The sequence below is a fragment of the Canis lupus genome, chromosome 35, assembly GCF_003254725.2.
Source record: "Canis lupus dingo isolate Sandy chromosome 35, ASM325472v2, whole genome shotgun sequence".
In the NCBI taxonomy this organism is placed as follows: domain Eukaryota; kingdom Metazoa; phylum Chordata; class Mammalia; order Carnivora; family Canidae; genus Canis; species Canis lupus.
In genome coordinates this window covers 13,185,040-13,197,872 of record NC_064277.1, presented here as the reverse complement: position 1 = coordinate 13,197,872, position 12,833 = coordinate 13,185,040, and the positions used below count along the sequence as shown (strand labels likewise).

At 35.4% G+C, this 12,833-nt stretch overlaps 1 protein-coding gene across 1 annotated transcript in view; it reads left to right on the top strand.

The window, feature by feature from the left end:
- RANBP9 (RAN binding protein 9) overlaps positions 1-12,833 on the top strand; it is a 92,130-nt gene that overhangs the window by 59,509 nt on the left and 19,788 nt on the right. The window contains exons 6-8 of the mRNA XM_025444231.3: positions 7,688-7,872; positions 10,586-10,698; positions 12,037-12,145. Coding sequence (XP_025300016.3) covers positions 7,688-7,872; positions 10,586-10,698; positions 12,037-12,145 — 407 coding nt within the window. The remainder of the gene's footprint in view (positions 1-7,687; positions 7,873-10,585; positions 10,699-12,036; positions 12,146-12,833) is intronic.

Sequence of the window (12,833 nt, the reverse complement as noted above, 5' to 3'; positions counted from 1 at the left end):
ATTTTGTATTCACTGAATGATCTGTTAGGGTATTGAAATATGGTGTTTTGTTTTGTTTAAGATTTTATTTATTTACGAGAGGCATAGAAAGGCAGAGACATAGGCAGAGGAAGAAGCAGGCTCCTTGCAGGGAGCCCAGTGTGGGACCCAATCCCAGGACCCCGGGACCTGAGCCAAAGGCAGATGCTTAACCACTGAGCCACCCAGGCATCTCGAAATACAGATTTTTTTTTTTTTTAAGATTATTTATTTATTTATTTGAGACACACAGAGAGAGACAGAGAGAGAGAGACAGGCAGAGGGGGAGGCAGGCTCCATGCAGGGAGCCTGACGTGGGACTCCATCCCAGGTCTCTAGGATCACGCCCTCGGCTGAAGGTGGCGCTAAACTGCTAAGCCACCAGAGCTGCCCGAAATATAGATTTTTTTTTTTTTAAATCAGTATCACTCGTTGCACCCCTGAAAATAATAAATAAGGATTATAGATTGATGAAGATATTTCCCACACTTCATGCTTAGAGTCCAATCTTTGAAACCACTTTTTTAGAGTTGATATCCCTGGTTTTCTACGTGATGCTGTCTTTGCCATTAAGAACATTTATTAAGAGCTCTCCATTATATCTCTGGCATTTTCTTCCAAGCTCCTGATTGCATTGTGCAGTTTTCAATATTACCAGAGGATACTAACCAAAAGTTTTCTGGCAACAGCTAAGACTCTGGTATTTTTTCTTAGGTGGTTCATACATGGCTTGTTGACTAAAGTGTCTTAGAGGTGGCAGTTAACCAGCTGTTCCACCAGGAAAAAAAAACAGTCAAGTTCTAGAGTTTTCAGAGACCTTATTCTTCAACAGATTCACATCTGTGTAGGCAGGGACAGCTGCCTGAGTAGGCAGATGTAGGGTGCCACTATTCATAAGACACATTTCAGTTGCAGAGATGTTTTGAGAGAGGTGACAGGAGAATCACAGGCAGAGAATAGTCATCCAATCTATAGATTAGAATTATTTTCAGGAATATTAATAGAAAAAAATCAAAGTTATAGTAGAGAACAACTTTGCTAAGCTAAGGAAGATTCAGAGTCTGAAATCAGCATACTTACTAGGAAGCATTATTTAATACGCAGTAGGGGAACAAGTGTTTATCTTTTGAAAAAGTGTGTAATCTTAGGATTTTGTCTTATATTTATATCAAAGTAAGTTCCAGGTAGATTAAAGAGTTAAATTCAAAAATAAAAATAAATCTGATTTGAAAAAAATCCCAACTTAGAGCCAAGAGAATTTTCTGATGGATTGGATGTGAAAATACGAGAAAGAGGATAGGACTTCGAGATTCTTGGCCTAAGGAATGGAAGGAATGGTGATGCTACTTACTGATACAGAGAAGGCTGTATATAGGCAGAGCAGGTTTTGAGGGAGAGATCTGGAGATCAGTTTGGATAAGTTAAATGGAGTTACCGAGCATGGAGTTGGCTGTGTAAGCCTAGAATCTGAGACAGTTATCTGGGCTGGAGACAAAAATTGGGAATCCTTGGCATTTCGGTGTTTAATGTCTTGAGATCAGATGACATCTCCAAGGGAGTGTGTAGGCCAAGAAGAGGGGTGGTGCATGTTTGGGAGAAGAGAAGGAACCAGCAGAGGGAGATTGAGAATGAGCAAGACTTACAACTGAGTGTGTCCTCAAAGCCAAGTGATGAAAGCATCTCTAGAAGAAAGGCGTAATCAACTGCATCAGGTGCCCCTTTGTTACAACATGTAAGCTAAGGACCAAGAACTGACCAGCGGGTTTAGCAGAGGAGAGGTCACTGGTGACTCTTGACAGAGTCTCAGCACAGTGAGGGAGGGAGAAATCCTAATCAGAGAGGGTTTAAGAGAGAGTGGGAGGAGGGAAATGACAAAGTAGGGACAACCTCAGGGAGGATTTCCACTGCAGTAGGGAGGAAGCAAGTGGGATACAGTAGCTGGTGGCAGAAATGGAGGCAAGGAAAGATTTTTTTGATTTACCATGATGTTTTATTTGCTGATGAGAATGACTCAGTAGCAAGCAAACAAGTCAATCTAAAGGGAGGAAAAGTAACTAGTCATCACACCTGTGAGTGGACAAGTAGAGATGCGATCATGTGCTTATTGGAGGGGAGGCTTTAGGCATGACTACCTCCTGGTGAGTGCAGGTCTGAGTGGCTCAGAACTAACAAGTGAAGTTTCCTTTCCATTTGGCTAAAGGACTCTGCTGGTTGGGTGTTTGGGGGTTTTCCCCCTCTTTTTGTGGCCCGAAGCAAGTAAAACCAACTTGTCGGAGCAAGCAGATGTTTTATGAGCTTTTGTTCCTCGCTTGTAGAAGTGGTGGTGACTTGGAAGAGGCTAAGCAGGTCATAGACATGTTGACTGTTTTTATGTTGCCTTCTGACTATTTTTGTCCCATTTTAGAATCACTAGTTAACTGTTTGCCTTGTCTATAGTTACTTAGTAGTAATACTCAGCTTTGTAACAACAGTGGGTAAAGTGGTGGTTATGGAGGTTGTTACAAGGTTTTTTTTTCTTTTTTTAATACAGTGGTTCTGAGAGCTTTTATTTTTATAACTCTCAGATCTTCTGGGACTTCCACATGCAGTACAGCATTCTGCTGCTTAAAAAAGGAAAGAGAAAGTTAGTCTTTCCCTTAAGGACCCCACTATAGGAGTGTTTATATATTCTGTGTGTGTGATCTCCCACTAGCCAGTTGTAGCATTAAATTCTGGTAAAGAGTATATTTACAGGGGGAAAAAAAAAAAGTTTATCTAGACCATTGCACTTACCATGAAACCTAGGCTGTTTACACGGCTTTGAAAACCTTATGTCTCTTTCAAAATGATCTTCCCCAGCCCATCTTACCAGTTTGGGAAATGTCCGTCTATAAACTAATTCAGTTCAGGATTAGGTGAATTCCTTTTGTTACAGAAGCTGTTCTCATTTAAAATGCTCTTTTCCAAGTTCTGTAGACTGATTTGAAATCTACCTTTTATAGATATGTTATTTGCTTTCATTTTCATTAGAAAACATCTTTAAAATAGAACAAAACTATGCTATTGAGAATATGATTTTGCGTATATTTAGCTTTTGAATATTTTTAGGATCTATATTTTTATTTATTTATTTTTTATTGGTGTTCAATTTGCCAGCATACAGAATAACACCCAGTGCTCATCCCATCAAGTGCCCCCCTCAGTGCCCGTCACCCAGTCACCCCCACCCCCCCGCCCACCTCCCTTTTTACCACCCCCTTGTTCGTTTCCCAGAGTTAGGAGTCTCTCATGTTCTGTCTCCTTTTCTGGTATTTCCCACTCATTTTTTCTCCTTTCCCCTTCATTCCCTTTCACTATTTTTTATATTCCCCAAATGAATGAGACTGTATAATGTTTGTCCCTCTCTGATTGACTTATTTCACTCAGCATAATACCCTCCAGTTCCATCCACCTCGAAGCAAATGGTGGGTATTTGTCGTTTCTAATGGCTGAGTAATATTCCATTGTATACATAAACCACATCTTCTTTATCCATTCATCTTTCGTTGGACACCGAGGCTCCTTCCACAGTTTGGCTATTATGGACATTGCTGCTATAAACATTGGGGTGCAGGTGTCCCAGCGTTTCACTGCATTTGTATCTTTGGGGTAAATCCCCAGCAGTGCAATTGCTGGGTCATAGGGCAGATCTATTTTTAACTCTTTGAGGAACCTCCACACACAGTTTTCTTCCAGAGTGGCTGCACCAGTTCACATTCCCACCAACAGTGCAAGAGGGTTCCCCTTTCTCCACATCCTCTCCAACATTTGTTGTTTCCTGCCTTGTTAATTTTCCCCATTCTCACTGGTGTGAGGTGGTATCTCATTGTGGTTTCTTTTTTCTTTTTTTTTTTTTTTAAAGATTTATTTATTTATTTATTTATTCATGATAGACATAGAGAGAGAGAGAGGCAGAGACACAGGAGGAGGGAGAAGCAGGCTCCATGCCAGGAGCCCGACGTGGGACTCGATCCCGGGACTCCAGGATCGCGCCCCGGGCCAAAGGCAGGCGCTAAACCGCTGAGCCACCCAGGGATCCCCTCTCATTGTGGTTTTGATCTGTATTTCCCTGATGGCAAGTGATGTGGAGCATTTTCTCATGTGCTTGTTGGCCATGTCTATGTCTTCCTCTGTGAAATTTCTGTTCATGTCTTTGGCCCATTTCATGATTGGATTGTTTCTTTGCTGTTGAGTTTAATGAGTTCTTTATAGGGTCTATATTTTTCATAGGCTAATAGAAAATAGGAGATCTTTTGTTTTATTTTCATAGAGGTGTTATTTTTGTCTGATTCTACAAAAGAAGGGGTGATTTTTTTAATGTATTAGAAATTTTCATGGAAAACAATTGTTTTACATAAATCCATAACCTAGATTCATGCTACATAATGGAAGAACCTTGTAAGCATTATTATGCTAAATGAAAGAAGACAGTCACGAAAGACCACATTTTATATAAATAATTCCATTTGTATGAAATGTCCAGAATAGGTAGAGCTGTAGGATCAGAAAGTAGATTAATGGTTGTCGAGGGTTATGGGATGAGGGGCAGGAAGTGATGGCTAATAGGTTGGAGGTTACTTTTTTGGAATGATGAAAATGTAAAATTGTGGTGATGGTTGCACAACTCTGTGGTTATGCTAAAAACTATTGAATTGTTCCTATTTTTAGATATCTGTAGTCTAGCAAGTTAAAAAGTTAAAATGTATAGTTTAGCCCCTCGATGGCTAATTCCTTTCTCCTCAGTTCTTCAGGTTTAAAGTTGAGTAGCCTTAAAAAAGTTACTTTTCATTGATTCCAGCTGACTTTACCAGTTCTAGTTTTTTATCGTGTTCTGATTCCAGAGGCAATGTATAGTATTCAAATAATAAATGTTTATAAATACAGAATTATGCAGAAGAGAAGTTTCTTATAATCACAACGTGTTGAGATGAGTGCGCATCCTTCCAGGTCTGTTTCTAAACTTGTTAGCAGGTCTGTCCATTATTTAAGTGTTTACAGTGGGGTCATAGTTTATGTAGTCTCTAGCTTGCTTTCTTCATTTAGTAATATATATGACCTCTTTCTGTATCAGTATACACATTTTTACTCATTTCTTACAATAGCTTGTTTTATGATGTACTACCACAATTTCTAGGATGTATACTTTTCATATTTTGACGTTTATGAAATGGGAGTGCTTCTTAGAATCTATGGCCTGTCAGATTTAATGGGCAGTGTTTTTTCTTAGACCTAAAATAATGGTATATCTTACAGTTATTAGAGTCTGAGTTTCAATGATATGGTATGTAATACCACCTGTGAATGGACATTCTTTTTAATATTTTGCCATTAAAATAGTGCTGCAGGGCATATATCTTTGCACATGTTTGTTTCTCTGCAGGATTTAATTCTCACAAGTGAAATTGCTTTGTCAATTTCAATAGATTTTTGCCAAATTTCTTTCTTAAAAGATTATACAGTTTACATTTCTGTGCACATTGGATGAGAGGGCTTGTATGATCTCAACCTTCTGTCAACATTGGGTATTTTCAGTCTTTTAAATCTTAATCTAATGTGCATAAAATTCTTGTTTTGATTTGTATTTTAGGCAATTGAGTGAGGTTAATGTCTCTGTATATTTTCATTGTCATTTTATATTTCTTCTAATTGCTTGTATATATGTCACTACTTAAAAAAATTTGAAGGAAAAAAAAAAGAAAAAAATTGAATTGGTCTGTTAATCTTTGTCCTGTATTGTGAGAATATTGTTTACATTGAGAATGTTGATCCTTAGATGTATAGCGGATTTTTTTTCGATAAAATCCATTTGTCTTGACATTAATGGCATATTTTGTCATAGGGAAATTTTAAACTTTTTTTATAGCACAATTTTATCAGTACTCCTGAATGTTGATTTTCTTTTATAGTGTGGATGTGCTTATTTTCCTGAATTTGTCAGGAAAATTTAGAGTAGCAAACTATTTTTAAAGCATCTCTGGGCAATGCCAAATATCAGAATTATAAATTCTGCTTAACAAACAGGATTGCCTTGTACTCTTGTTATCTTTATTAAGAGTCTTTGGCTTTATATACTTTTGTTTTAAAGTATGTCATAATCTTGTAATGGAGTTTAATGGAAAGAATACTGTGCTAGAAATGGAGAGGCTTGCAATAATTGCTTTATGTGTGTCATTAAGTTGTGTGCTCCTAGATAAATCCCTCAGACTCTTTAGGTCTGTTTTCTCTGTGTCAGAAACGAGAGGGTTATAACAAGTATCTCACTTGTCTCCAGCTTAAAATTGTAAGAACTTGCTAGTTTTGTTGATTAAGAATCAGAACATTTGCATACATTGCATTACCATTTATTTCCCAAATAAGTTCTGTTTCTTAGTATTTTGACACAGTATTCCTTTTGTTTCTGATTTTGGTTGCTTGATTGATCAGTTTTTAAGTACATCCTCTTAGCTTTTTGCTGTGAAATCTAAGCCTCTTATGTTTTATATCCAAATTATGCCCTCTCAATCTTTACCTGATTTTGTGCTGAAAATACTTGTGATAACCATTAAAGCAAAAAAAAAAATAAGGCATAAAGACAAAGAATGATGATAAAGTAGGATTTGGAGTTTATAGGAAGAAAACCTAAATTTAGCTCTGGTGTCAGATTAAATCTGTGTTCCAGTCCCTCCTCTGTCATAATGTAGACTGTGAGCAAGTTAATTATCCCCAATCCTCAATTTCTTTATCTTTGTAATGCAAACAATAATTATTTTACAGGATTATTATTATGCTTAAACCCTGCTATTTAGTAGACATTCAGTAACTCATTCCCCCTTTAGATATAACAATTAGTGATAGAGCCAAAAGGACTTGTGTGCTTTTTTGTATACTTGAAGCTATTAAATTTGATCGTTTAGCCTCAAAATCTTGGAGTATATCTAAGTGCATTTCTCTGTGAATTTGAATATTTGAATCCTTTTTCTCTTCAGAAATATGTGCATTTGAGTCATTTGCTTTTATAAAGAGATCTCCCACTCTTAATGGCACTGTGCTTTGCTTATAATTACATTCTTACTACAGTCTCTTTCTAATGGCATGCCAGATGTACAGAGAAATGAAATCCATGAACTTAAAGGAGTGCGAGCCCAGTTAAGATTGTGCTTCTGTGGTAACTCACTAGTCCTCATGTGCAGTTTCTAGACCTGCATCATACATATCATATATAGAAAGAGAAGTCCGAGTTACCTGTTGAAATTTAAATCTTTATATCTATTAAATGACAGTCTGAAGAGCAAGACTTGTGTTTTTGTTTATTAGAAGCAAGATTTGTGTTTTTGTTTATTAGAAGCATAATGCCACAGTTTCTTTCTTTTTTTTTTTTCACAGTTTCTGAATAAATAAAATAGATGGCTGAGGTTGGTTTATATTTTTCATGGTGAAATGGTATTTTTCATCCAGCATATAATCTATTTTAGATTATTTTAAGTTATTTGTATTTAGAGTATTTGCTTTTAATTGTATTTAGATTATTTTTCTTTCTCTACTAGTTTTGATTGTGATTTTAAATTATTCAAGAAGTAAAATTCTGTTATTTTAAAGATAACATTTGAAAGAATGAATATGTCTTTAATATAAAAGGGATAGATAGATGCTAGTGAAATGTGTTGTCTTACAGCCAAATTTATATCCTACCGTGGGGCTCCAAACACCAGGAGAAGTCGTTGATGCCAATTTTGGGCAGCATCCTTTTGTGTTTGATATAGAAGACTACATGCGAGAGTGGAGAACCAAAATACAGGCACAGATAGACCGGTTTCCTATTGGAGATCGGGAAGGCGAATGGCAGACCATGATACAAAAGTAAGTGAAGAAATGTGAATGGACATTATTATTCAAAATATATATTTTTTATCAAATATTCTTTTAGCATAAAAATACTTATTGAAGCATTTTAATCTAACTTATATCCTAATAATCTTAGTGTATCATTGATTATATTTAAATCTATAAAATAATTTACTCTTAATTAAAAGTGATTTTTACATATTCTAATAATTTTAATGTGTTGATTATATTTTAATCTCTAAAAGATAATTCACTCTACTTAAAAATAATTTTTTTATTTGGTGGCACACATACAAAAATGTATTTTAGTCTGATGTATTAATTTGGTGGAGGAAATAAAGTGATTCAAGATTGCTTAGTTAATACATTTGCTATCCTTAGTAATAGGATTTAATGCTTTCCATAGGTTACTTGATTCTTTTATTATTAGTGTTAATGCAAAGATAAATTCAGGAAGATAGTTTAGATTGTGTAACTCGGGAACTGTGGGTTTCGGACATGAACTTGGCTGTGTTCAGCGGTAGTTCAAATATGTATAGGGGAAAAGAAATATTACTCAGTAGGAATAAGCATCAAAATAATGGTATAGTTAATGTACTGGAATACAGACTTGTGTGTATATTTTGTATTTCAAGATTTGACTCAAGTTTTCCAGTGAATTGGGTCACTCTAAGAATAATTTCAGCTACTATTGGTTATTAGGATCCCTTTTTTGTGAAATCTATTTATTTTTCATGTAGATTCCATTAGATTATAGTTGTCTTCATTCTATATAGGGAAATCTGACCACAAGCCTCCAGTTGAAGGAGTTTTTAAATCTTACTAATTATTTTAATATATTATTATTAGACATTTAAGAGACAGCAAAAGGAGTAAAGACCAAATAGGAACATGGAGTGAGGATTCCTAAAAGCAGGATAAATACTTAGGATTTCATGATAACGATGGTACAGAATGGGTAGGTGATACCAGAGCAAACAGTGGGTATCAATAAAAGTATATTGTAAAATGAACAACCTTTATTTCAACTTGTTCTTTATGGAAAAGTAGAATTTCATTGGAATGGAAGTCAGCAGGAAAACGTAAGTCCTATGATAGTCAACTCTTTAGATTATACCTTTGCTAAAAGGCTGGAGATGATGCCTGGGTGTCAGTAATACTCAGTGGTAGCTCTTAAAGCTTGAAATAGTGCAGACCTAAAAATCAAATAAGTACAAGTAAATTTAAATAGTCATTTTCCCTGCTGTCATCTCATCAAAGAAAATAGCAGAGACTTTCAGATACCATGAATCTAACAATTTGTCCTAAATGTCTGTGTAATTGCTTTGAACAGTTGTACATTTAAAGATATAATAAATCTTTGTGTGTGTTTTTTGGAGGAGATAATGATTGGAAGACATGATGGTGATTCTGAAAACATGCTTCTTCCCTGGAGCTATTATCATCTGGTATCACAGAGCCTCTGCACTGGTACTTTTTGCCGGCACAGCTGACAGAACAGCAAAGCCTGGCTGAAAACCTCATAGTTCCATGAGTTAGAGTGACGATAAGTTGCTCTCCTGGGGTCACCTCCCCTTCGCACTTTAAAAATGGTTGCCACTGAGGATCATAGCAGGATCGTAGTAGAGGAAGCCTCATTTAACTTAATTCTGTAACCAGAGTCCAGTGAGGGCCACCACCCCATTCTTTCTAAAACTGACACTCACCGTGACCTCCTAGGAAGTCCATTTTAAAAAGTTCTTTCCTACTTTTGTAAATCATTTTGACCAATTAGATGAAGTAAAATGCAAAATCTGTTTCTTGGAGATTTTCCCTGCTGCCCCCTCCATCCCTCTTCACTGCTTCCTACCATTTTCTGATAGGGTGTTAGTAGTGCCAGATGGCGGCAGGTTTAGGAGTTGAATATTTGGATATATTGGATATTTGGGTTAATATTGTTGAGTCAGTAGTTTTCTTTAACCTTTTTTTTTTTTTTTAAGTTTTCTTTAACCTTTTGCAGTTAGATGTAAATGTGTTTTGACCACTTGATGACTTTGAAAAACAACAAACTTGTTCTTTGAAAGCATGGCACTTCCATGTAAATCACGTTTGAGTAACTAATCTTTCATGTACAGTAATACTGATTTGGATCAGAAGGGCTGTTTTTCGTGAGTTAGTATTATCACCCTCATAGACTTTGTTCTGAAAAAGCCTCTCTCCCGTTCACCTGTGTTCACCTCTTGGAGATCCTATCCCATGCAACTGATGAGAAAAGAAAGGAATTGAACTCCATAACACCAAAGAGTTATTAATCTGTTATTTAAAAAGTGTTGTGTTTTAGAAAATGCCAGCACTTCACTAGGATAAGTTGTATAATTAAAGGTGAAACAGAAATTATGGTTAGGAGGATTGAATATTGAATATAAGGATGGGAAGTGACAGGAAAGGACCCTGGGGATAATGGGGAACCAAGAATCAAGAGTCTGTCAGGGATTCTTCTCTTGTGACAGTTATTCTTAGGGAGAGTACTCTTAACATGGCATTTGCGGTTCTCTTTTTGGAAATACTACATGACTAGAACAAAATGATTCTTTTTTTAACTGATTTTAAAGTTGAGGTCCTTAAAGCCTTATTTTAAGGGAATAGGTTGGTTTTGTAACAACAGAGTAGATCTTGTTTTATGTAAGTTGTAGTATGAAGCCTGTATTCTCTTGACTAAAAGATGTGTGTTTCTTCTTTTTATTTTAAGAATGGTTTCATCTTATTTAGTCCACCATGGGTACTGTGCCACAGCAGAGGCCTTTGCCAGATCTACAGACCAGACCGTTCTAGAAGAATTAGCTTCCATTAAGAATAGACAAAGTAAGGACCCTGTGGTGCATGGATAACACTTGTTTTCAGATTATAGGTTTGATTTTGTTGATTTTTAGAAATTATATTTTTTAATTTAAAAAATTTTCAAATATATTAACTTAAAATTGATGCCTCTGAAATTAATCTTCATTGACATTTTTGAAGACCAATTTAAAAAACACTCACATTAAGACTGTGTTAGCATTCTGGATATAGAAAGATATTTTGGAGATAGTTTTATAAGAAATGTTTACCTTTTTTTTTTTTCCCCTTAAATGTTTGCTTTAGATTTTGGGAAGTAAACATTTAACAAAAAATTTTTTAGTAGGTAATGTGGTCCCATGATTAGATACTGGTGAAGATAATATGTAAAAGAAATATTAATCTTTGCATTTGAATTGCTATCTAAACTTAAGATAGTATTGATCTTAAATTTTAATTCTTGGGTCCCAGTACTCTGGCCAGAGCTGTCGGGCCTGTTCTACCAAGGGCAAGTCAGCATGTCACTCCTCCACAGTTAGCCTTCCTAAATGCGGTGCAGTTAGTCCATTAGGGAGGGGATGACTTGGTGAGAGGATAGGCATCAAAATACAGGTGATGGGTGAAATCATGATGCTTGGAAACAATTTTTTTTATAGGTCAAATTTGCTATAATAACACTAATTACATTGTGTTGTTAACTAATCATAGGCTTGTCTGTCTTTCTTACTATGCTCTGAGCTCTGGCAAACAGGAGACAATCACTTACTCTGTGCATCCTCGTCATCTAATTTAACAAATATCCAACACACAGGGAACACTCAGTCTATATCTGGGGAATTCAGGTCTTACTCAAAAGCCAGTGTTCTCTTAGTACTGGGAGCTAAAGGTTATTGTATTTGATAAGACATTCTGAATATTATCTCTAATGTTTGCTATGATCTTTAAAAAATACACTTCACTGAAGTATAATTGACATATTAATAGCTGTACCTGTTTAGTGTGTGTGACTTGATGAGATTGGGAAAAGTATTCTTGAACCCAGCACCACATTCTAGGCATTTATAGAAACACATCCATCTTTTTAATCTTAGAGGTTAATATTTCAGTATTGCTTAACAGGTGTTTTTCCTGTATTACCTGTATATTTGTGATTTTTAAAAATAGTTTTATGAAGTACTTATTTTTCTAATTTTTAGTATGTATGAAATTTCTTCTTGATTGCCTAATAGGAACTAGATTTTAGAAAAATGAAAGTTAATTGCAATAATTTATTTAAAGTTGTTTTTTTTACTAACTTTTTTTTGAGGACCCACTATTTTGTTTCTACTCAAAAAAATCAGTCTCTTGTTTTCTTTTTCTAAATAGGAATTCAGAAATTGGTGTTAGCAGGGAGAATGGGAGAAGCCATTGAAACAACACAACAGTTATACCCAAGTTTACTTGAAAGAAATCCTAATCTTCTTTTCACATTAAAGTAAGTTTAATAAAATGTTACTGTATTATGTGTGTGTTACATATAATCAGAATTATTGTCATGCTTTAATAGTTTTAATTTTTGTTTCACCTTTTTTCAGATATTTACATACAATTTTGTAATATAGCACATTCAAGTAACAGATTATATATATAAAAAAAAACCACTTGTGTTGATTATAAGCAGATAGGATCTTTTCCTGTGTGTTTGCTCTTCTATTATGCTAGCTGTTATGTTCAGAAATGTTAAAATCTTAATTATGAGATGGATATCCATTTTTCTTCCTGGAAAGTACCTTATTGTAAGTCTGTGTGATTTTGAAAATTGGTAAAATGTACATAACATAAAATTTGTCATTTTTACATGCACAGTTCTATGGTATTAAGTATAGTCACACTGTTCTGCATTTGTCAGCAACCAGCCATCTCCAGAACTTTTTTTCGTTATCCCCAGAGAAACGAACTCCCCATTTCTCCCTATACCCAGCTCCTAGCAACCACCATTTTACTTTTCTGTCTCTGTGAAATTGAATTTGACTACCCTGGGTACCTCATCTAAGTGGAGTCATAACATATTTGTTCTTTGTTACTAGCTTATTCCTAATAGCAACATGTCCTCAAAATTCATTCATGTTACAGCATATGTCAGAATTTCTTTCATTTCAAAGGCTGAATAACTGATAGACATT